Consider the following 24,321-nt stretch of genomic DNA (forward strand, 5'->3'; position numbering starts at 1 on the left):
CTCATTTTATCTAAACAGACCTGAATAAAGGCAGATAATGTGATCCTAAATAATATTCTTTTCTATATTCCAAATGTTCCACAGAATATAAAAAGAAAATGTTTGAATATACACTCAAAAAAGTGCACTAAAATATACTATATAGCACTAAAAGTGGTTCTTGGCTCGTAATCATAGGGGAACCACTTTTGGTGCTATATAGCACCATATCTTTAAAGGTGCTATACAGCACCTTTGTCAAATGGTGCTATGTAGAACCATAAGAGGTGCCATTTTGCATTGCATTTGTTCAATAAAAATGGTGCTAAACAGCACCAACAGTGGTTCTTTGGCTCGTAAAGAACCTTTAAAGGGGCTTAAGAGGTTCTTTGGACGGCAGCGGTGCTATATAGCACCTTAATCACCCCAAAGAACCACTGAAGAACCATACAGGAGCTTAACACGTTCTGTATATGGTAGCGGTGCTATATAGCCCCTCAGTCATGCCAAAGAACCAGTGAAGAACCACTGAAGCACCAAGATAGCACCAAAAGTGGTTCCTTTATGATTACGAGCCAAAGAACCATTTTTAGTGCTATATAGCACCATTTTTTTTAGAGTGATATATATTTTATACCGTTTTGCCAACAGTTTCTTGAAAAAAAGTGCAAGAAAATTCTGTAAATGATATAGAATGTAATTAAGTTATAATAAAATTATGTGAAGTGAAAGAAAAAACTATATTCTGTTAACAATAAAATAAGTGAAATAGAGTTATTAAAAATACAAGACAATAAGTTTCCAAAAACATGAAAAACTTTTTATTTTTTATTTTGCTGTACAAAGTTTAAATCAATGGAAAATGATCAATTCAATACCAACGCCTCAATGTTGTCATGACTAATGTTTGACTAATGGTGGTTATGAGCAGATGGAGATGTGGTCCTAGTCATTGAGTCACCCACTCGGTGAGAAAGTATATTTTGAAACAATAACCATGACAGTCAGTTCGCCCGTGGGTCAGCAAGCCACAAAGCGGCGCTTTATCTATTGTTGAAAAAATGCTTGTTAATGCCGGGTTTACCGTTAGTTCCACGCTGCTCTGTCTCATAAATGAGTGAGTGGACTTCCTTTTCAGTTATCACCATACAATGCTATAACAAGAGGGATATCATCCAAAGTCTGTGAATGGGGACAAAGACCATTCATCTCCCAGAGCCCTCAAGGGAAGGGAGAACTCCCACCACATTCATTAATTCTGCCTTTATCCTATAACTTCATGCGTATGTCTTCTACACTTCTAAACACCTTGTTCCTAAATATATTCTACTCTTCCAAACAGTTTACGCATACATAAGTATTATGTCTGAGTCAATGCGTTCTTAAGTCATATAAATAGCACACCTCAGGAAATTTACATTTACAAATCAAGATGTTGTAATCACAACAACCTCAGCAGGCTTAAAATAAATGAAAGCCACACAAATGGATTAACAAGGTATAAATGAGTAGCTGTTCCTGGGAAACACACGGCTGGCGGAACTGACATGCACGTGGTCATTTTACACAGAAATAAACTCCAGATTTCAGAGGAAATGGTCTTACTATCATCTGCCTCAGATCTTTGAGTCTTTAGGAATATAATCCAGTCCATTAAACCACTTTGGATCAACTTGAAGGGCGAGAGTGATTATACTTTTCGCTAAATCCTAAAAGATGGGAAAATAATCCAAAACATTAGCTATGCAGATCAACTACAGGGGAGGAAGAAAAGGAGTTCCTCCAGCATTACAGTATCTGAGTGATGTGTTAAAAGAGTTCTGCTTTGGAGACAGAACAACAAAGATAGTTAGAAACAGAAACGCAAACAAGAACTTCCTCTCGGCAAACGAATTGCAGCGTAAATCTCTCGGCCAATTCGCTGACCGCATCTGATTGGACACATACCCAGCTAGGTAATGCCTATCCAGAACATGACTTACACTTCAAGAAATTGTCTGTATCTAAGAGGACATTTATCCTCCAGAAGCCTGCTCTGAGACAGCACAACACACCATAATGAGACAGGGAAGCATTGATTACCGGGACCCTGTGATTTAGTGGGTGAGCTCTGGCATGTGGAACAAATTATCCCACCATAAAGATTTCAGGGGGAATTCTCTTTGGGACAGAGGCTTGGACTCGCAGCATTCAAGCCAAGTGTGAAAGCATTGGGTGCTTTGTTTTGAAGCACTCCGAGGAACCCAAATTGGACATGCAGTAATATAATGATGATTACCTAAGGGGGGGTTACACCTTAGTCCAACACACCTCAGCATTTTATGTCCAATCAACTTGGCCGATGCAGAAACCCTCTTAAAAATGTCTGGAAAACTGGGAGAGGCTCCAGCTCTGCGAAACATGTGCTGAAATCACTGTAAATCAAGCAATTTCCTCTTAATACACAGAGACAGTCACTGACCCCAGCGGTACAATCCTCACTGATTGGGAGAAAATGTTTGTTTGAAGTAGGGTCAAAGCCTTTCCAGACTCGGTTAAGCTTTGTTTATATTGTAATGTATGTTACAATGTATTATTTCTTTAAAGAATGGATAAATGTGAATTAACATGGAATGAACAGTCAAAGAAATACAAATCAGAACATCATTACTGACGGATACCCCTGACATAGTTTCTAAAGCTAGAGAAGCACCTTTGGCAGCCCCCCAATAATGCATGACAGATGTATATCAGCCATACACTCGGTGATGGCAAGATCTAGCAAATGTGTAGCTAAATTTCCCAAGAGACTCTGAGTTGTTAACTTGCTCTTTCTCCTCATCTCCATCTGGATTCAATGTGCTGGATGAAATGCTTCAACAATCAAACAAGAAATGGGTAGAGAATGTATATTTCACCCTTCATTCTATTTTTTTTTTTGACAATTCTATGTTAATTCTCCAAATGCTGTACTTACTTCCTCTATCCTCTTTAGGTTCCTGCATTACTGGAATGTGTATAATCATGTATTTTTGCTACTCTTTTTGAAAATTGTTCATTTCAAATGCATGACTCAAAGTTGTAAAATAGCTCAACATTCCCCTAAAGATGCCCCTGATATCCTTAAGAAAAAGTTAAACTAAAGTGAGATTTAAAAGTCAATGTATATTATGAACATGTAGGCAAAATAATCTGTAAATAAAACATATGTTGTGGTCATTTACATGCTCTCATTGTTCTGATACTGTTCAGATCTTTAATTATATACAGTGATACTCATTGCTTTTATTTTGCATTACGATCAGCTATTTGAAAGTATAACAGATACAAAGACCAATATCTCTATGCATAAAGCAAATCTAGGCAATGGAGCCGCATGTCATTCAAAAGCAACCATTAGAGGGAGCACAAACACAATGTATTTAACTCAATTTGAGATAGAATTATTTTTAGGATTGAGAATTATAGAAATGAGAATTTTACAACAATTGATATTACAAACTCTAAAATTGTCAGGCTATGCAAATAATCTTAACTAGCATATATAACTAACATGCTATTAAGCATATCTTCTAATGCTAAAAATGTTAAAGAGTTTCAGTTGGTTTCTCTTTCTTCTGCTGACAAATCAATATGCAAATTATTTTGATACACATTACAAATGAATCAGTGAAGCAGTCAATACAATGGGTTTTATATAATAAGAATATTAAGTAAGAAACAAGTAGGGAGGGTTGCATAATGGGAGGGGGCTGCTGTGCATGGAGGGTTATCAGTCAATCTCATGTTCTGCTGTGTCACTGTGCTGTTTCCTTTATTCTCTTGGCACTGAATGTGTACATGAAAGAGCACACCTGATGTCCTGCACACATTTCAAGGAAGCGGATTGCATATTATACAAGCAAAGGACAAAGTCCATTATCTTCTTATGCAACATAAAAGAACACAAAAAACAACACCTGTAATTAATGGCAAATTATATTATATTGTGAATTTAAAGTGCTACTTTACTAAAGTTTGTATGGTGAGCACTAAAAGGTGTCATTTTAAAGATGATTAGATGTTATATTATAATATAATGATTATTATAATCATATCATAATTATCATAATAAATCAAAACAAATTGATTCAATGTGTAAAATGCTTTCACAGAACTAAGAATGACAAATTCCGTGCTAACACTGCCATAAGAAAAATGCTTTGCATATGTACCTGATCTTTCTAACAGTAAACTTTGCTGTCCTGTGTTGGAACATATTTGCTCTTGCACCTCCTGCTCTTGGTGGAATTTAAATGGTAAACAATGTTTGTGCATAAATAACTTCCTTAAGACCATGACAAGGCAAGAATCAGCAAAACAAACCTCACAAATGCTGCTAAGGTCAAAGGCCTGGGTGTAACCCAAAAAGGAATATGATCTTCAGGAAGCCTTGGAGGAACACTTACTGAAAAACAATCTAATTGCTATCTGCCAGAAATCCATAAAATCTGATTGCTATATAAGAACAATAACAAAAGAGAATGGACTCTTAATATTATGGATGTAAACATGCAGCATTTTACACAATATGCATAGCTAGTATAGCATGAGTAAAGCTGTAAAGTAATCATTTAAATTGTTGAAGGTAACTGTAATTTCTGTTAAACATTTTCCAGTCTGGAATTGTACTGCGCAGGTTCGTGTCAACATTGGTAATGACTATGTTTGTAGGGGCAAACGATACTGAAGTTCCCTGTTTGAAATGTGGATTAGCTTGTTCATTACTGTGGAATGCCACTCACAGTTTATTCTGACTCATAGACGCCTCAGTGACAATTCAAATCCCAACAAGCCCAAACAAATACACTGCAAATACAAATTTCATCTAGGATTAGGAAGAGGGTTTCCCAGTGGGTGTCTGTTTGCTTCTTACATAACAATCTTAAGGATTTTTTGGCAAAGAACATGTCAGTTTTTCCAGACCGTGAAGCATTCAGAGATGGATTATCTGAGAGGTATATTTCAATGACAAATGAGATCAACTGATAGTCCTTGATATCTTTGCTTTCGGTTTGTCAGTCAGCCTGCATTAGGTCCCACTGGCGTTCAGCTGAACAGCGGAGTTGCAAAGTCATGCTGATGTCAATGGCACTCTGTGTTTGGACGGCTGCCAGCGGGAGCGCGCGTTGCTGAGCGTGCACGAGCCTCCTTCCACACAGTGTGTTTGGAAGCGCGCGCGAGCGTGAGTGAGAGCGTGTGCGCGCGTTTGCCCTCACAGTCAGTTGACAGCTGGAAGGCGGTGGAGCTTCGCGACACAGCAAACTTTCGATTTTTTTTGTGTGTGTTTTGCTTTGACGTTTTACGCGCCAACTTCTGGAACGTCCTGTTCGTGAATGCTCGCGGAGGGCATTCCCCTGTTCATTTATTCATCTCTTTTTTAATTCGAACAGCATCGTTCTTTATCTAAAGCACCTATAAAGTGGAAGTAAGTGAAGAACTGTCGCAGGTTCCTGAAACAAGGTGAGTGTTTTTAGCGGGTATAGAGGGAGGATTGCGTTACATTGTTGTCGATGGACACCAAAACGCACCGGGAAACGCGCGCTTGACAGTTGTTTAATTAATGGAAGTAATTTTGCTTCTTGCCTTATTAGCACAATTTTATCAGGGGTGCAACAGCCAGCCCACGGGGTGATGATGTCACAACTGTTAAAATCTTGAATTGTGTGCTTCTTGTTTTTCCCCCAAATTAAAGTACTGACAGACTAGTGCAGTTCTTTATCATGCTTAAGCAACATCACGAGCAGTGCTACTGTAACGTTAGTAGCATAGTACAGACTCAGCTGTAGGCACGAGGCCGCAGGTAAATATCAGCTTTACTGATTTCGGACCAGCATGATTGCTAGTGTAATTTGATGCATTAGTTATAAATATCCTGTAACTTACGTTTCACACAAAGTTTGGCGAGTTAGTTCGTATATTTGTCCTCAGCCAACGAAAATACTTCCCAACATGCCAAAGCTTCAAGCTTTGGGTGTCACCAAGCAACGCTCAGGCTGAAAGCCGGACTGGATCAGTGTGTATTAGTGGAGCGGAATGGCCCCTCCCACGCTCAAAGCACAGCTTTCTGCAAGCACTTGGCTTGAGGTCTACTCCGGGTTTTGTATGTTCTGCGCTTTGTACAAGAAACCCGTTTCGAGCGATCGTGGAGCGATGTTATTATGTCTGATACCGAAACTCAATATATTGGAAATTGATTTTGGAGCTGACAACCACGTGACCACAATCTGGTGTAAAAGATTAGATTAGAGATTTTTTTTGAGTATGGTAATACCTATGTGAAACTCACATGAAACATGACAAAATCGACATTGCAAATTTAATGATTTTTTTGTGTGTGTAAATACACCCAAACGACTTATATTGACTTTTGACAATGACTCTTATTAAAAAATAAATTCAGAAAGAATCATTTGCAGAGATAAAATGTAAAAGTTGTGGCTGTAATGGGGCACAGCAGGTGTTCTTTTTGACCACTAGATGGCCACAATGTAAAACTTTGAGTAAAAAAAACTTTTATTATGCGGTTAAGCGAAACTATGCTTCGCAAACCTTCCTTTTGTCATAATCATTACAACTCTATTTCCATTTTTGAGAGACACTGTTGTGCCAGTAGGTGGCGACATGCAACAGTTTTTTTTATTCTGAGCAAATTATTAAATCATGCATTCAGCACAGTGTTGACAACTTAGCTCGTTTGTTGTTAAATTTAGCAACTTTTTAGACTACCCTAGCAACTTTTCTTCCAAAAGCACCTAGTAACAAATTTAGCAATTAAAAAAAAAAAAATTAAAGTCCAAAATCAAAGATGCCTAGCAGTACACACATCACGTGAATTAAGTTAGCTGCTATTTGCAATTGTTAAATTTAATAATAATAATTTAACAATTGTTCATTTATGATACACTATGTTAGTAGCTTGTACTTGCAATTGTTGATCAGTTAGTACACTGTAAGAAAAATGGAAAAGATACTAGTAATTTTCCAGGACGTTATCCATTATCCATTGTAACCCGAAAACACAATGCGTAATTTAAAATGCAGGTAAAAAAAACTTTCATATTAATGCATCTTGGGATGTATACTAACTAACTACTAATACATTGCATAAAGCATCATTTTTGAGAATGTGTAGTATTACTAGTTTACAAGATTAATTGATTGGGGTGGTGATGGCGCAGTGGATAAGACACATGCCTTTGGTGTGAGAGACTCGGGTTCGAATCCACTGTGAGACACCAATGTGTCCCTGAGCAAGACACTTAACCCCTAGTTGCTCCAGAGGCGTGCGACCTCTGACATATATAGCAATTGTAAGTCGCTTTGGATAAAAGCGTCAGCTAAATGAATAAATGTAAATGTAATGTAAATGTAGTGATAAAAAAACTTAAATTGTAAGTTTTTCAATAATTCAATGTATTTAAAAAAAGTTATTTATATTTTAATATTATATTATGCATATTATTTTACAAAAAATTCTAAATTAACATATATAAAATATATATTTGATATTTGATGTGACAATTTTGCGTCGTGATTACGCAATGACGTCATCACGCAATGACATCACAATGTCATTTAGCAACTTTTAGAAACAAATTGACCTTCCTTTAGCAACTTTCTCTGAAAATTAGTTGGCAACACTGATTCAACAAATGAATTAAAAGCAGATTAATTTAAGAATACAACAACCGCTTTGTGTTGACTGTCCCCTTTAACTGCAGCTACTTTTATTGACAAAGCAAAGAGAGACAAAGTAACTGGCAGTATTTTCTAAAATGTAAGTTACTCAACGCTAACTGATTGTTGAAGTTCAGAACAACAGCACTCGTGCTTGTGTGATATTGCTTAATTATATGATTCTGTTCTTTATCATTAATTGTTTCCCTGCTGATTTGACAGGTTAAAGTGCTATATGCACATTTGATTATGTTATAGACTATACTTCTGCAGTAGTTCAGATTTTTCACTGGAGCTACCAAAAAATTTTTTTTAGCAGCAAATTGTAATGCCTATGTCTATGTGCAGCAGATTAGTTTTCATTTATTATTATTTACTCTAGAAGTTATGAAAGGGATAAAGTAAAGTAAAGTGGCAAATTGCAGCACTGGTCTGAATGTTCAGTCAACTGTCCCAAAACGCACTGGCCCTGGGCCATCAGGTGATCCTTATTGTCCTAAGCTAATTGAACTGTTATTAGTCATCTCTCTGTGAGTCACATTGCAGTACATTCCTATAGTGTGTGTGTGTGTGTGTGTGTGTGAGAGCACATCTGACTCTTTCCAAGATAACTAGTAGATTACGACCATTGTGCAAGGAAGTCAGTGTACTTAGAACTTCATCTGAACAAAGGATTTCCCATCAGCCTGATTCTAGGTCAGTGATCACCACCCTTCCATGTACCCAGTGTCTTTATGATTCACAGTTTTCCACGTAGTCATGAACACCTTCTAGACTGCTCATAGACTGACTGGCTCTTTATCAGGGCAATGGGGATGTGTCATGGTGCAGTTATCAATGAGGTGTCTTGTCCTCTTGCTGACTTCAGCTATAAAACTGTGACACAGTGGAACTGCACTCTGCCTCTCTCTCGCTCTCCTTGGAATTCCCATAAGTGATGAGGACTTTGTTTTATTAAAGCCATAGTCCAGCCCAAATTGAAAAAATGGTCATTATTTACTTACCTCATGCAATTCCCAACTTGTTTGTTCTGCAGAGCACAAAAGTACAAATTTTCAAGACTTTTTTTTTTAATCAGTTCATGTGACCACATCTGTCAAGCTCCATAAAGAACAAAAACACTGCAAAACACAGTGGACATATCATATAGTTTTTTATAAGTCTGTACATGAGCAGAGGCTAGACATAATTTTTGATGGAAGTTAAGATCAGTCAATAACTTTGAAAGAATAGGAATACTGCACATAAGTCACAACACATCTTTTTTGTGTTTTCTGTTCTTTTTGGAGCTTGTCAGATGTGGCCACTATGGACTGGCTACGTTTGCATGCACTCCTATAATGCAGTTAGAGCAGTACTGCGGTTAAATTGGAGCTCATGTAAACAGGATACTGTGATTATGCTTATAATCTAAGTAACTATAATTGCAGTAAAATGCACATTTTAATCACACTTATATGAGAGTGTGTCACGGTGCGCACACGAGGACGATACAAGAACACGCAGACGAGGATGTAAACTTCACTTCAAATAAGGCAGGGCAAGACAAGGCAAGGATGACATAGACAGGTACACCGGGGAGTAACGAGTAGACCAAAGAAATCAAACTGAACAGACAGGACTATAATTACACAGGATAATCATAGATAATTAGACAAACACGACTGGACACGAATTAACTAATGATCAAATTAAACAAGGACCGGAAACAAACCAAATAAGGAAACAAGAGGCAGGAACACATGACACACACGACAGAGGTCTGACAGAGTACATATGCTTTAATCGCATTTAATGCACTCTTGCCAAAGTGTGCTTTTTTATTAAAGAAACAGAAATGATACTGTACAAACACTTTCAGAGAGCATTATAGAGCTTTTACAGAAAAGGTCACATGGTGCACTAAAAAAGGAATGAATAAATTTAATGAACATAAAATAAATGATTTATAAAATTCTAATAAAATAGTAAATGAATAAATAGATCAAATAAAATGAAACATTTGATAAGAAGAGGAAAGCAAGCTAAAACTCATTAATTGGAGCATCCAAAAAAACACTCATATTGTTTCAAGAATTTGACACATTTTTATTACTAGTTAAGCAGCAAGTGTACATGTGCTAGTGCTGCATACGAATAAGGTTGGTTTAGTACTCTAGAACATTTTTGCATTTGACAAAACAGTATTTAAATTAAACATTTCATGTTGTAGTTTGGGGAACAAGTGAACAGGTACAGATAGAACCACATTTATTCGCAAGTAATCAAAGTAGCCTTGAAAAGCAGGATTGAAAATTGGGGTTCGCCCTTGTCATGTAAACTTATCTTAATCCAAGTAATTCCTCACTCTGACTAATGGTGTACATGTAAACATAGCCATTGTATAGAAACTGCAGTGTAAAGGTTATTCAAAAATGTCAACCGTTTTGTTCCACAGGCACAGTATGACATGAGGCTTGGCAAATAATGACTATGCATTTAATTGCATCATCTTCCACAGCACAACCTGATAGTTAACCAGGACAAAAGTCTGCTTGGCAGCACCTTCCACAAAAAGTTGCAGCTTTTCACTCTCTGTTCTATAATTTTTCAAATAACCTGACACTCAGCGAGTTAATGGTTAATCCCACCAGAGCCATGGTGCTAATGTGCACAGCGTTGCATGTGAATGCTCTCTTTAAAGTCCGGTTTAGCAATATGGCATGTGGGAGCATAACACAATGAGTCTTTATGAGGGATGGAGGCCATGACTGAAGAAGCTCTCTTAGTTCCAAAAGAAGCTGTGGCTGGCAGCGTTGTCTTGTGATAAACCCTGCTTTAAGACAAATAAGTGTGTCCTCAGCATTCTGGATTGTGCAGTAAGAGCAGCAGAGATGACCTGCAAGTGTGGGACGTTACATAACCCATGAAAAAAAATTAGCTTCTGATGAGCAACAACATCTAGACTGATCAACAACAGAGACTTTGGCCTTCACTAGAAAACCATGTTAGTGTGCACAAAGGTCTTTTAATACACAACTATTCCAGTTGTGCCACAAGCATGGTTTTCAAAGTATTGTCTGTATAATGCAGGAAATCACATTGCATCTGTGAATGAGGGTGTGGCTTGGCTATTTTCCTTTTTTTGAAGTCTACTTGACATCCGTCAAGGAATAGGGAAGTGAAACCTGATTCAGCCAAGTCTGTGCAACTGTCAACATAGACTGTAATTAAAGACAGTTTCTTGTACACATTGTTATAGTAGAAATTGCCTCTTCAGGATTTACGTAATACTGCCATTGTATTCCTTGTATATCGCCTGTTCCATGTAGTGTTTATTTAGTTTTATATCTAAGATATCTTCCTCGATTATCTTGGCTATATTCAATTATGCACTTGATAAACAATGAAAGCACTGGAGGGGATAAACAAAACATTTCTCAATGTTGCATCTCTTTTTTTTCACAGGGTGAAAAGAGCACGAATCATCTCAGAGGACAATAACCTTTTGGAAGAAAAGAAGATTGCATTTTAATGCGTGTGCTTAAAATAATCTTTAAGATAACTTCGCTTGTACATCCTCTAGCGTATAAAAATGACTTTTTAACTCATCTATACAAGACAAATAGCAGCATTTGTTTGATTTAAGGGAAACAGCGTGTAATATTTCAACAATGCCAACTTGGCTTGATACAGAAACTTGGTACGGTGGACTTCTAACCAGGCAGAAGAAACATGGCTCTCTATCCCTAAGCGATCATCAGTTGTGCCTTTATTTCTTCATGACACGTGGATGGATTTAGACATTGTTCTGCTGCAGTCGCCATCCATTTCCTACTTATATCACTGACATTCTAGGTCTCGGAGAATGATATGTCCAAGAAAGAAGAGGCCCATCAAAGATGAGGATTTCTCTGCCATCGTGGTGCCCTCCATGAAGGGTCATGGTTACTTGGATTACACAGTTGAAAGTCATCCCTTTAGAGCCATGCAGATCATGGATGAGCTCCGCCATCATGAGTTGCTCTGTGATCTGGTTCTACATGTAACGTACAAAGACAAGATAGTGGATTTTAAGGTAAGAAATATGGAAGTCGGTTGCAAATGTGCCAGAAAGCTTGAATAGCATGTTTGACAAAAATGTTTAAAAGGATCAATGGCATAAAAAAGCTGTTTTATTCTACTTAAAGTGCCATGAGACCTCCTATTTCAGCACAGGCTTTTTTTTTTTTTTAATTGAAACATTAACGTGGTCATATGATGCAGTTTCAAGTTTTCCTTTCTCTTTGGAGTGTTACAAGCTGTTCATGCATAGATAAGATCCCTAAAGTTGCAAAGACTAAACTCTCAAACCCAAAGAGATATTCTTTATAAAAGCTAAGACTCGTCCACGCCCCCCTAAAACGGCTCATTCAAACACGCCCCCACATGTCTACGTCAGGATGTTGAAATATTTGCATAATTCCACCCAAATGTTCACGCAAAGAAAGTAGGCGTGGTTTCAGTAACCACAGTAGTGTTGATGCAGATGTCAGGGAGATGCTGTGTGTTTCATGCGAAAGCAAAAGCACTTTATTTGGCCTTCCGAAAGTAGATGCAATTAGGAATCATTGATTAAGATTTGTTTACAACACAGCAGCACAACCCAAATGTTCGAATTTGTGCAACGCATTTTATGGATGACAGTTTCGTGAACCTAGTACAGTACAAGGCTGGCTATGCACGAAGGCTATTTCTAAAAAAAATAAGGGTCAATTGCTATGACAATCTGGCGCTTCTGAATCAGCGACTGTAAGTATGTTTTGTTATTAGTTCAAGTATGTGCTATCTGTTCAAATTTTTGCGCATAACGCATCGTGTGTGTGTGAGTGTGTGAGGGGAACATGGTCACATCACAGCAGAGTGTACAGCCCATCAGAAATCGTCTTAACCACGGCTTGTGTGCAAATACATACGAGCATCATCACTGTGTCTGTCACGCGACTCTGTTCCCCTTTCGGGCTTGAACTGATAAAACTAACATGAAAGCTGAAGCTCGCGAATATGGTAAGGAGCGTTAGATATCCGACGCATGCTTGTGGTGTTTGGCCAATCACAATGCACTGGGTCAGTTGGCCAATCAGAGCAGACTGCACTTGTTGGAAGGAGGGGCTTTGTATAAAACGATGTGTTTGAGAGAGGCGGGGCATAGTGGAGCTACAATAATGTACAGTATTTGAAAAATAATGTTATTTTTTTTTTACATTAAAGCATGTCAACATATTCTGTTACACCAAATAGTGATCTTTAAAATAGCATCATGTGAGCGCTTTAACAACTGCATAATGGAGAACAATGTTAGTAGACAGTATTATTAGGCATTTAGGTTTTTTCGTGGGCTATTTTGATTGACTGGGTTTGAGTCAACATTACAGACTTGTTCCATGCACTATAGAGAGCTCGTCTACAGCAGTATCTCAGTTATTCAAAAGACTGTGTGGCCTTGACCTGTGAGAAGGCACTGTCTCATAATTGATTATACATGACTGACAGCTTTGAAATATTTTGCAGCAAATATTTATTATGTAAAGATTTCTAGATTTACAGAGAGGTGGATTATGACACATTTAAGTCCAGTGTGACAAATCAAACTACTTGCGTTTGAGAATCAGTATACTCAAAAGTTATTAAAAATGTAAAACAGCATTCATATACACTAGAGTTCATAAGTCTAAGGCTAGTAAGATTTTATTAAAAAAAATTTTTTTAAGGAAGTCACTGCAAACTCACCAAGGTTGCATTTATTTATTTAAAAATGCAGTAAAAGCAGTAATGTTGTATAATATTATTATATTTTAAAAATGTTTGCAATAAAAGGGCCAGTGTAATTTATTATGTGCTTCAAAAATATGTTTGTGCATTCTTCATATTGTACATTATAATGATGTGATGACTAAATTCATGTGTAGCATTTAGGTTTATAGGTTTAAGTGTTTTATTTTTAGTTTATTTAGACAAAATAGTATAGAATTTTAATATATCCATTTATCAGGAATTGCCCTTAACAATACAAAAAAAAGGTAGCTTATTATATCAGTTAGATATATTAGCACATCCCTAGCACATATTTTTTTTCTCTAGTAATTAGTATGGTAAACTACATAGCGTTCACTGCATGAATATCAAAAAACAGGTCCAGCGTGTAATAATTATTTTTAATATGGTACGTACCTGGCACTGCAAATTACAGTGCACAAAGATAAATTGTCTTCATTACAAGTGTGGAATTATGTTAGTACATGTTAAGGCATTTGATTGTAATTATGAGAAGATGGCACATACAGCTCTCATGATTCCTGTTCCAGGTGTGTCCTGCCTTTTTTTTTAACCCCAGTCTTGAACAAGTGTCTACATTCCCCAGGTGCATAAACTGGTGCTGGCTGCCTGCAGTCCTTACTTCAAAGCCATGTTCACCGGTAACTTCAAGGAATGCCATGCCTCAGAGGTCACCCTGCGAGACGTGTGCCCTCAGGTCATGAGCCGCCTTATTGACTTTGCCTACACTTCCCGTATAACAGTGGGCGAGAAGTGCGTTCTTCACGTCCTCTTGACTGCGATGCGCTATCAGATGGAAGAGGTGGCCAAAGCGTGCTGCGATTTCCTCACAAAGAACCTAGAGCCGTCAAATGTCATAGGCATCTCGAGATTTGCAGAGGAGATCGGCTGCACCGATCTACACCTTCGCACACGAGAGTATATCAACACTCACTTCAATGAGGTGCGTGCCCCGTGGACTCCGTTCACTGAAGTGTCAGTTAGCAGCGATCGATAGTTGCCACCTGCTGTGCTCTCTTAAGTAACTGTACTATTCTGCCATTGACCTGTAACAGTTAGTCTTTGAATGAATGAAGGCTATAGAGAATGGCGCTGTGTGGCTAATTGCTTTGTCAATGGAACTCAGGTCTGTCTTGCAGATGGATATTGATTCGTATAAATTACCCAGATGTCAAATGAATCAGGCATTACAGAAATTGTTCACCCAAAAACAAGCATTTTATCATCATTTTCTCACCTTCATGTCACTAGAACCCGCATTATTTTCTTTCTTCATTCGAAAAATTAAAATAAGTGATGTTCGGGAGAATGTGCAAGCTGCTCTTTTCCATACAAAGAAAATGGATGGCGATTCATACCATCAAACTCAAAATTTACCGAAGTAAATGTGGTCCACAGGACTCCAATCAATGGACCCTTTTAACAGACTGTTTCCTCAGTTATTAACATCATAAATCCATCACTGAATATTTTTATTTTTTCACTTTAAAAAAAATTAAATGTATACTTTTTTATTACTTTGGTGTTAAATTACAGAAAATAAGTGAACACTTTTCTGTATATATTTGTTGTAGTTTTCGTTCAACACTATGATGATTCAGAGAAACCCCGAAATGTGAAAAGGGTCCATTGTTAAAATTCTTTGTTCAGGGTTTATCTTCCCTCCTGCAAGTGTTTCTATATTGTTTATCATGTTTTTTGTTTTGTTTTTAAACATCCTGTTCTTGCTGTTAAAATAGGCTTTGGTGGTTAAAATGAAGAAAAGGAACCCATAACTTGGTGTCAGTGAGGTTAAAGGAACACTCCACTTTTTGGGAAATAGGCCCATTTTACAACTCCCCTAGAGTTAAACAGTTGAGTTTTACTGTTTTTGAATCCATTCAGCCGATCTCCGTGTCTGGCGGTAGCACTTTTAGTTTAGCTTAGCATAGATCATTGAATCGGATTAGACCATTAGCATTTGGTCATCAAAAATGATTAAAGAGTTTCGACAGGAAGCTTTAAACAGGAAAATTATCAAAACTCTTTAGTCATTTTTGAGATGAGATGCTAATGGTCTAATCTGATTCAATGATCTATGCTAAGCTAAGCTAAAAGTGCTAAAGCTAGACCCGGAGATCGGCTGAATGGATTAAAAAACGGTAAAACTCAACTGTTTAACTCTTGGAGAGTTGGAAAATGAGCCTATTTCCAAAAAAGGTGGAGTATTCCTTTAAAACAAAAAGTGTCTATAGTCACAGTTTTTTAATTAAAAATGAGATCTGTTAGCTCTCTAATGATTTTTAGAAATCACATTAGAATTTGACATTACAAAAACTTGCAGAAAAAGGGTCAATTGACTATCACCAATAGTGTAGCAATGTATAAAGCATGTTCACACAGAAGTCACTTTCAAACCAAAATTTCTTTCTGTTGGTCAAAGTGGTGAATCTGCATGACATGAATCTCTTGGATTTCTATTAAAATTACATAATTTCATCCCCCAAAACTGGCCGATCAATAATTAGTTTGACCACACCTTTATAACAACATTTTTGTTTTTTTGGTTTGACATTTTGTATTTATGCAAATACATATGTCCATATATACATGTATATTTTTCCTTGTCGCAGGTAACCAAAGAGGAAGAGTTCTTCAGTTTGTCCCATTGCCAGCTGCTGGAGCTGATCAGTCAGGACAGTCTAAAGGTGCTCTGCGAGTCCGAGGTCTACAAGGCCTGCATCGACTGGGTTCGCTGGGATGCAGAAAGCCGAGCGCAGTACTTCCATGCCCTTCTCAATGCAGTCCACATCTATGCCCTGCCACCCACATTCCTCAAAAGACAACTGCAGTCCTGTCCCATCCTCAGCAAGGCCAACTCCTGCAAGGACTTCTTGTCCAAGATCTTCCAGGAAATGGCTCTTCGAAAACCCCTGCCGCCTGCTCCTCATCGTGGGACCCAGCTCATCTACATAGCGGGAGGTTACAAGCAACACTCTCTGGACTCTCTGGAAGCTTTCGACCCACGGAAGAATGTCTGGATAAGGCTAGCTGACATGGGATCTCCTTGTAGCGGGCTCGGGGCGTGTGTGTTGTTTGGGCTCCTTTATACGGTCGGGGGACGGAATCTCTCTCTGCAGAACAACACGGAGTCTGGATCTTTGTTCTGCTACAACCCCATGACTAACCAGTGGACCCAGCTGGCTCCGCTCAACACGCCCAGAAACCGAGTGGGTGTCGGGGTCATTGACGGCAGCATTTATGCCGTAGGGGGTTCACATGCCTCTACACATCACAACAGCGTTGAGAGGTGAGGCTGAGACAGGAAGAAAACTCAAAAAGGTTTTGTGTTGTCTTTTACGATGTAGGGTTTTTCCCCTTTATATTGTATTTCCTTTCTATTATATGTACGCTAGCGGAATCAAAACATTAGCACAGTGCAGCGTGACAGATTAAAACTTGGTTGAAGGAGTTTGTATTACACTGAAGACTGCGTCGCACACCTGTCCGAACATTCACACACAACGTTTTGTATGAGTTAAAAATGAAATATTAGCAGAAGGGTTGTGTTACACGCTACACTTGTGATACGTCCCTCATCGGTTACAGAAAGTGTTTTGATTTGAAACAAGCACCTTCCATCAGGGTGTAGAGATCATTTTGCTCAGTTCTTTTCAGAGCAGTCACTCTTGACTAACAAACTCCAGGCAAATCTGTTTCATAACGTACATTCCACAGCAGTCAGGTTAGGCCTTTCAGGAGAAACGCATGCAATAAGTGTAATGATATGAATATTTTATATTTAATAGACAGTAAGCACAGTGACAGATCAGGTAAGAAGACCTTACGTGAACTCTACAGTATTTATAGGGTTTCATCAGTAACTCGAAACGAAAGCGACATGTTGTTTGTCAGGTACTGTATGACAGTGCATCTAAATTTCACAATTGAAAGGAGGGACTCTATTGTATTGTGAGAACTAAGGTGGTTGCTATATTTACCTTGAAAAGGTAATCGGAACATTAAAACATTTACGTAAGGAAGCAAACTACTGTGATTTATGTACATTAATAGTCTTGCTAATAATGAGAAATTAGCCAATTATCTTTAATTAGTCTTGGGGGGGAAATGTCTAAATGACTTTGCTGCAAGTTACAAAAAATGGATATTTGAATTTATTCAAAAGGATTGTACAGAATGCAAAATTACATGAATAACTAAGCTATGGAAAACAAAATTAAGACATGAACTTACAACAATGAAAAATACATTTATGTATGGACACTAGCATTCAAAAATGTTTTTGAAAGGCGTCTCTTATGCCCACCAAGGCTGCATTTATTTAAATAAAAGTACAGTAAAAACTGTAATATTGTGAAATATTATCATTTAAAATGGTTATATGTCATTTATTTCTGTGATGGAAAAATACATTTTCAGTGTCACATGATCCACATGAGAAATCATTCCAAAATGCTGATTTTTAAAGAAACTCTTCAGGATAGAAATATTTTCTAACATACTTTCTGATCAGTTTTATGCATTATTGCTGAATATCAATATTAATCTCTTTTAAGACAAGATACATTTATGCCAGAAAGCATAATACGTAAGTGGCATAACCTCATTAACTACATTAATTGTCTCGCTTATAATGATAAGTGAACAAATTATCTTTACTTCTCTTTAATTATTCTTGCTTATAAAGGGGTGAAATGTCTAAATGACTTTGCTGCAAATTACAAAATAATTTTAATTACTTCAAATGTATTGTACAGAATGCAAAAGTACATGGATTACTACATTATGGAAAACAAAATTAAGACATTGAACTTACAACAAAGAAAAATACATATATAGAAATTCATATATGCATTTATTTAATCAAGTCAATGTAATACAATAAAACGACAGTAAAAACAGTCATAATGTAAAATATTCTAATTCAATATTTTGGGATCACATTTTTTTTAATTGTTTTTGCATGGAATTAATTGATTTCTGTGATGGAAATATGAAAGCTCAGCAGCCATTACTCTGAAGTGTAATGTGATCCTTCAGAAATCATTCTAATATGCAGATTGTTTTTTGCTCAAGAAACATTTCAGGATAAACATTTTTGTCACATACTTTCTGATCAATTTTATGCTTTCTTGCTGAATAAAAGTATGAATTTCTTTTAAAAACAAGATCAATTCATGCCACAAACATATGGAAGTGGCATAAACTTCATTAACTATCTTTTATTTCTTATTTTAACTGGATTTGTGGAGTTTTGAAAAGCTTTCTAGGAGACGAGCACAAGTTCATAACAGAGCCACGTGAATCCTACTGAGGATAATTAATGATCGAGTGAGCAGCTCAAACTGGAAAGTTAATCTGTCCAGGAATGCAGGGAGAGAAAGTACCTGTATTCTATTTAGGAATTAGAGTTAGACGCAAATTCAAACAATGAACATCAATAGATCATCTACAATTTCAAAGATGTGTGAAATTCAAGACTCAGTCTGTGCCTCTGCTGTGCTGGGAGACAGAAACTCTTGGGTCAGTAACAGTAGCTGTCTTCACAAGCTTTTTGAATGGAGATATCGCATTGTTGGCAGGTTAAATGCAACCTCTTCTTGCTGAAGGCTGTTTTTTTTTTAAATTGTGACATTTTGTTGGTCATATATCCACTCATGGGAATTGCTTGCAGTTACGATTGGTATTTGGCACTAGATATCATTGTTTGGAACAAAGGAAAACAAATTCTTGAAGTGATGAGCATGAGACATTTAAAAAGAACGATTTAAATCTCTTTTGTATCGACTTCCTCATTGCTTTTTCTAGGAAAACATATTCCTTGACGACAATACATCTTAACTAGTTTGTAAGGATTTCCTGCTGCTTATTTTCACAGGTATGACCCAGAGACAAACCGCTGGACATTTGTGGCCCCTATGTCAGTGGCGCGGCTGGGGGCCGGTGTCGTCGCGTGCGGGGGAAGTCTGTATGTGGTTGGAGGATTCGACGGAGACAACCGATGGAACACGGTTGAGCGCTATCAAGCAGACACGAACACCTGGCAGCATGTGGCACCTATGAACACAGTTCGGAGCGGTCTCGGTAAATATACTGCACCATTTATCAAATTAATGAGTTGGAACTGTTTTCTTTTACTTGACATGTTAACCGCATATGATGTACTGCGTGAATGGTGCGATTATATAAAAGTGACTAAAGGGAACAATATGAACATATAAGAGAACAAAAGACCACTTCATATCTAATCAAGTGGCATTTTACAGCATGTTGTTACAACCTGCAACAACCTAAAACACCATTAAAGTTGAAATATAATACTGTACTCTTCTAGACAATGATTGATACTTTGTATTGTCAGCACTTCCCTTGTTATTACCTTTTATTTGATTTAAACAAATTAAATAACATAAAACTTTCTAAGTAAACAAATATACAAATATCTTTCCATTCTTAAGTTAATAAATAAAAAAGATGAATGAAACTATTTTTAAAACTGGCCATGATGGTGACTGCACTTCTAGGAATGCCTACTTCCCAGAGCTGCTTGACCCTGCAGCTAACGCAATAATCTGTAATTGCTAAAACAGTGGCATAGTCACTCAATAATCCATATCAGAAGAATTAGCTGTGCAGTCAACATAACGACGTGCAGGATTCAGCAGCTGTGCATTGTGCAATCCATGTGGGAATGAAAATTCTGCCACGATTTATAAACCCTTATATGGTTCCAAAACTGTTTTTGTTTTTCTTCTATTTAATAAAAAAGTTACGTTTTAGAGAATGTTCACACTGCTGATTCCACGCAATGAACGTGGATGGGGACCAGGAGCTGTCCAGCTCAAAAATAGTCATCATAAAAGTAGTGCATACATACACAACCAGTCAAAAGTTTTGAATAAATAAGATTTTTGTAATGTTTTGCTGAGTTTGGTGGTCAATTATTATTGGGACTCAAATTGTTTTTATTATTACAAATGGTGAAACTGGATGTTGATGCTTTATATTTGACCAGCATTTATTTGAAAGATTTTATTTATATATTTGAAATATTTTGTGACATTATAAATGGATTTGGTGTCATATCACATGAATGTAATGCATCCTAAAAATCCTAAAAATGTATTAATTTTTATTATTTTTTAAATCTTACATGCCACAAATATTTGAATGCCAGTATAACATTTTCCACAAAAATATTAAACAGCAAAAAACGTTTTACAACATTGATAATAATCAGAAAGTTGTCTTTAGCATCAAATCAGCATATTAGCATGATTTTTGAAGGATCATGTGACCCTGCAGACTGGAGTAATGATGCTGAAAATTCAGCTTTGTCATCAAAGAAATAAATTACATTTTGAAATACACTATATTGCCAAAAGTATTGGGTCACCCCCTTCTAATGAACATGTTTGACTACTTTAGTCATTTCTATGAGTACAAATCTTAATGTTAAAGCATATAATGATATTCTAGGGAATTGTGTGCTTCTAATTTTATAGCAACAGTTTGGACAGGACCCTTTTCTATTCTAACATGACAGTGCCTCTGTGTATAAGGCACAGTTCAAAAAGACATGATTGATTCAGTCAGTGTGGAAGAACTTGACTGGTCTGCAGAAAGTCAAGTAATAATCCCAGCTCAACACCTCTGGTGTGACTTTATATGCAGACAAAACCTCATCACCAAACACCAATGACTTGTACACAAGGGTACTGTCATTTTAGACACGTCCAAAACTGTTGCAACGGAGATAGAATTTTTAAATACATGAATTATGTTTCCATCTTTGTTGCCACAGTTTTGTTAGTGCCTTTTTCTGTTCTAAAGAACACTTTTGTCCTTATAGTGTCTATACAAGTCATTGGTGTTTGGTGATGAGATTTTGGCTCAAGATCTGCATTTAAAGTCACACCAGAGGTGTTCAGCTGGGATCAGGACTTGGCTTTCTGCAGACCAGTCAAGTTCTTCCACACTGACTGAATCAATCATGTCTTTTTGAAGCGTGCCTTATACACAGAGGCACTGTCATGTTAGAATAGAAAAGGGTCCTGTCCAAACTGTTGCTATAAAATTAGAAGCACACAATTCCCTAGAATATCATTATATGCTTAAACATTAAGATTTGTACTCAAAGAAATTACTAAAGTAGTCAAACATGTTCATTAGAAGGGGGTAACCTAATACGTTTGGCAATATAGTGTATATTAAAAAAGAAATGCAATTTCCAATTGTAATATTTCACAATATTACTGTTTTTACTGTATTTTTGATTAAATAAATGCAGCCTTGGTGAGCATAAAAGACCTCTTTTTGACCACTAGTGTTTATTCCAAGTTTTCTGAAGCTATATGGTAGCTGTGTGTGTGTGTGTGAGAAACAGACTGAAGTGTAAGTTGCACAATGAAGATACTGCTTTGGAATTCTTGACATACTTGGTCACCATTCACTTTAATTGTATGGCAGGGAGCTCCATACCGGAATGTACTAAGAAAAACGAAAATACTTTTTTAATCCAAATTTTTTGTATTAATGAAATAATCACTAGTTGATATGCACTAAGCTGTCTGGTGTTTGTTCTGTTTGTAGGGTTGGTGTGTATGGATAACTACCTCTATGCAGTTGGTGGCTATGATGGTCAAACCCAGCTCAAAACGATGGAGAGATATAACGTCACTCGAGACATGTGGGAACCCATGGCCTCTATGAACCACTGCCGCAGTGCACATGGAGTCACGCTCTACCAATGCAAGATTTATGTGTTAGGTGAGCTGGATGCATGAATTAATACAATGTATACCTTTAAGGCAATGGAAGTTGCTTAGGATGAAAGCATCTGCTAAATGCATAAATATAAATATTATTCCATTTCAGGTGGGTTCAATCAAGGGGGTTTCTTGTCCAGCGTGGAGTGCTACTGTCCAGGCAGCAATGTATGGACGTATGTAACAGATATGCCCATTGGACGCAGTGGAATGGGTGTTGCTGTAACCATGGAACCCTGTCCTGGAATCCTGCCAGAGGAAGATGAGGATGAGGAGGAGATGTAATATAGAAGTTTGACCTGTGAACTTGTGCCATTTTGAAGACAGCACATGTTCAATTTCCTTCAAACTTCTTAATGCATGTGATGCCAATAAGGACATTTGTATGTAATTTAGCTTAATTTGAGTTTTTGTGATAGATCTTCCTTCACTACAAAGTGTGTGTGATTTAAAGAGAGAAACGTTGCTAATCACTGGACTAATGAACCTCCGATCACTTTATAAGGACTAAATTAATATCCTGTGACTGAGACGCACACAATCATTTTGTTTAACTGCTAAATACGTAATTTTTTGAGCTCATTCTATAATACTTTTCATGCCTGTAAATGCACTGTTCAATGTGCACACCTGATAAAACACTGAAATCTTAAGAAAGTTTGGGTTTCGTTTCTGACAACTTTAGGATCTCTGCTGTCAGGAGTTTTCAGTAACATTTTTTTAAAGCCAGGATATATAATGCATTAAACAAGCTATTTTAAAAGTGTTGAAATTAATCTGTAGTGTTTTATAATACACCTTATAATCAGTTGAATGTTCTTCTAAATAATTATATTTCATGCTACAATACTTAATAGTCTTCATTAGGGTTTAACGATAAATAGGTAAATATTATATTACATATAATTTAAAGAAAAATCACAGATACCAATAATTCATTAGAAATATCTTTATGTACAGCCTATAGGCAACAGGCTTCATAAAAGGTGTTACCATAATTACTTTTCACCACTAGGTGGCGGACTTGTACTTGCAAATGCAATTGGAGCACCTAAGGGCGTCCCAATTCCAACACCTGTCTTTGCATTTGATCACTTCTCTATTTGCATGATGCATTTCCTGTATTTGAAGACCCCAAGTCTTTGTAAAACTTTTGATTACCCAATCAGACATACATACAAAATGCATGTAAAGTTTTACAGATCTTTACTTACACATTTTGATTTTCAATACTTTGCACTTTAAAATAAGCTTCTGGATGTCTGTTCACCAGTGTATATGTAACAGATGACGCCACAACATTTTAAATGTGCTGCTTCTACAGTAAGTAGTTACAAACAGTTACTAGCATTCTGTACCAAAAATGATTTACTGCCAAATTATATGTAATATCTAATTAATTTAACTTTTATTATAATGAAAAGTTTTCCTCAAAATCTTTCAGTTGCTGAACATAATGAATGATGGGATAGGCTTAGCCTAGATATCTAGTGTATTATTCAGACCTGGGACAGTCTTGTGCACTTTGTAGTGGCCAAGAGAGCAAGTGTGGGTATTGGAACAGGCCCTTAGTACTGAATGAAGTGATGTACAGTAAATTGACATGATTTTAATGCAGATGTTCTATATCTTTTTTTGTTTTGTTTTGTTAATTACAATGATAAACAGTGTTAATTCATACGAGTAATTTAATCATTCAAAATCTTTAGTTTGATTAAATCTTTCAGAGATTAGTTTAGAAAAATAATTTGTCCCTTTTTTGAATAGTTATTTAAGACAGTTTTGTGTGGGACATTTTTTTTTATATAATAAAGAAAATTATTGTTGTGATGTCACAATATTAGTCATCCGTTATGCGTCAAAGGCTTGTTTACAGAAACTGCAAGAGCCTTTCCTTGCTTTGCCTCATCCACGTGTTTCAGTGCATTTTTGCTGGATGGGTCTCCGGAAACCCAGCAGACATGGAAACTTTTGTAAATCATAATGTGTTAAACATTTGTATTGTTATAGGTAGGTTTGGTGCTGCAGTGTTAGAGCAAGGTTTGTGACTCCTACTCACTGTCTCCACATGTTACAGTTTACA

At 36.9% G+C, this 24,321-nt stretch overlaps 1 protein-coding gene across 3 annotated transcripts; it reads left to right on the forward strand.

The window, feature by feature from the left end:
- The first annotated feature begins 5,125 nt into the window (after positions 1 to 5,125).
- On the forward strand, positions 5,126 to 23,915 carry LOC306846043 (kelch-like ECH-associated protein 1A). Of its 3 annotated transcripts, none has more exons than XM_079379120.1 (7): positions 5,152 to 5,460; positions 11,125 to 11,734; positions 14,057 to 14,413; positions 16,083 to 16,759; positions 19,349 to 19,554; positions 22,063 to 22,239; positions 22,348 to 23,915. In XM_079379120.1, exons 2-7 carry the CDS (start codon positions 11,525 to 11,527, stop codon positions 22,521 to 22,523), a joined length of 1,803 nt encoding a protein of 600 aa, XP_079235246.1. In that variant the 5' UTR covers positions 5,152 to 5,460; positions 11,125 to 11,524; the 3' UTR covers positions 22,524 to 23,915. The 3 variants fall into 3 exon arrangements, with proteins under 3 accessions (XP_079235248.1, XP_079235246.1, XP_079235247.1); XM_079379121.1 differs by having other exon boundaries at positions 5,225 to 5,425; positions 22,348 to 23,866; XM_079379122.1 differs by lacking the exon at positions 14,057 to 14,413 and having other exon boundaries at positions 5,126 to 5,460; positions 22,348 to 23,866.
- Positions 23,916 to 24,321: the final 406 nt, after the last annotated feature.

The sequence above is a fragment of the Barbus barbus genome (genome assembly GCF_936440315.1).
Source record: "Barbus barbus genome assembly, chromosome: 26".
Classification (NCBI taxonomy): Eukaryota; Metazoa; Chordata; class Actinopteri; order Cypriniformes; family Cyprinidae; genus Barbus; species Barbus barbus.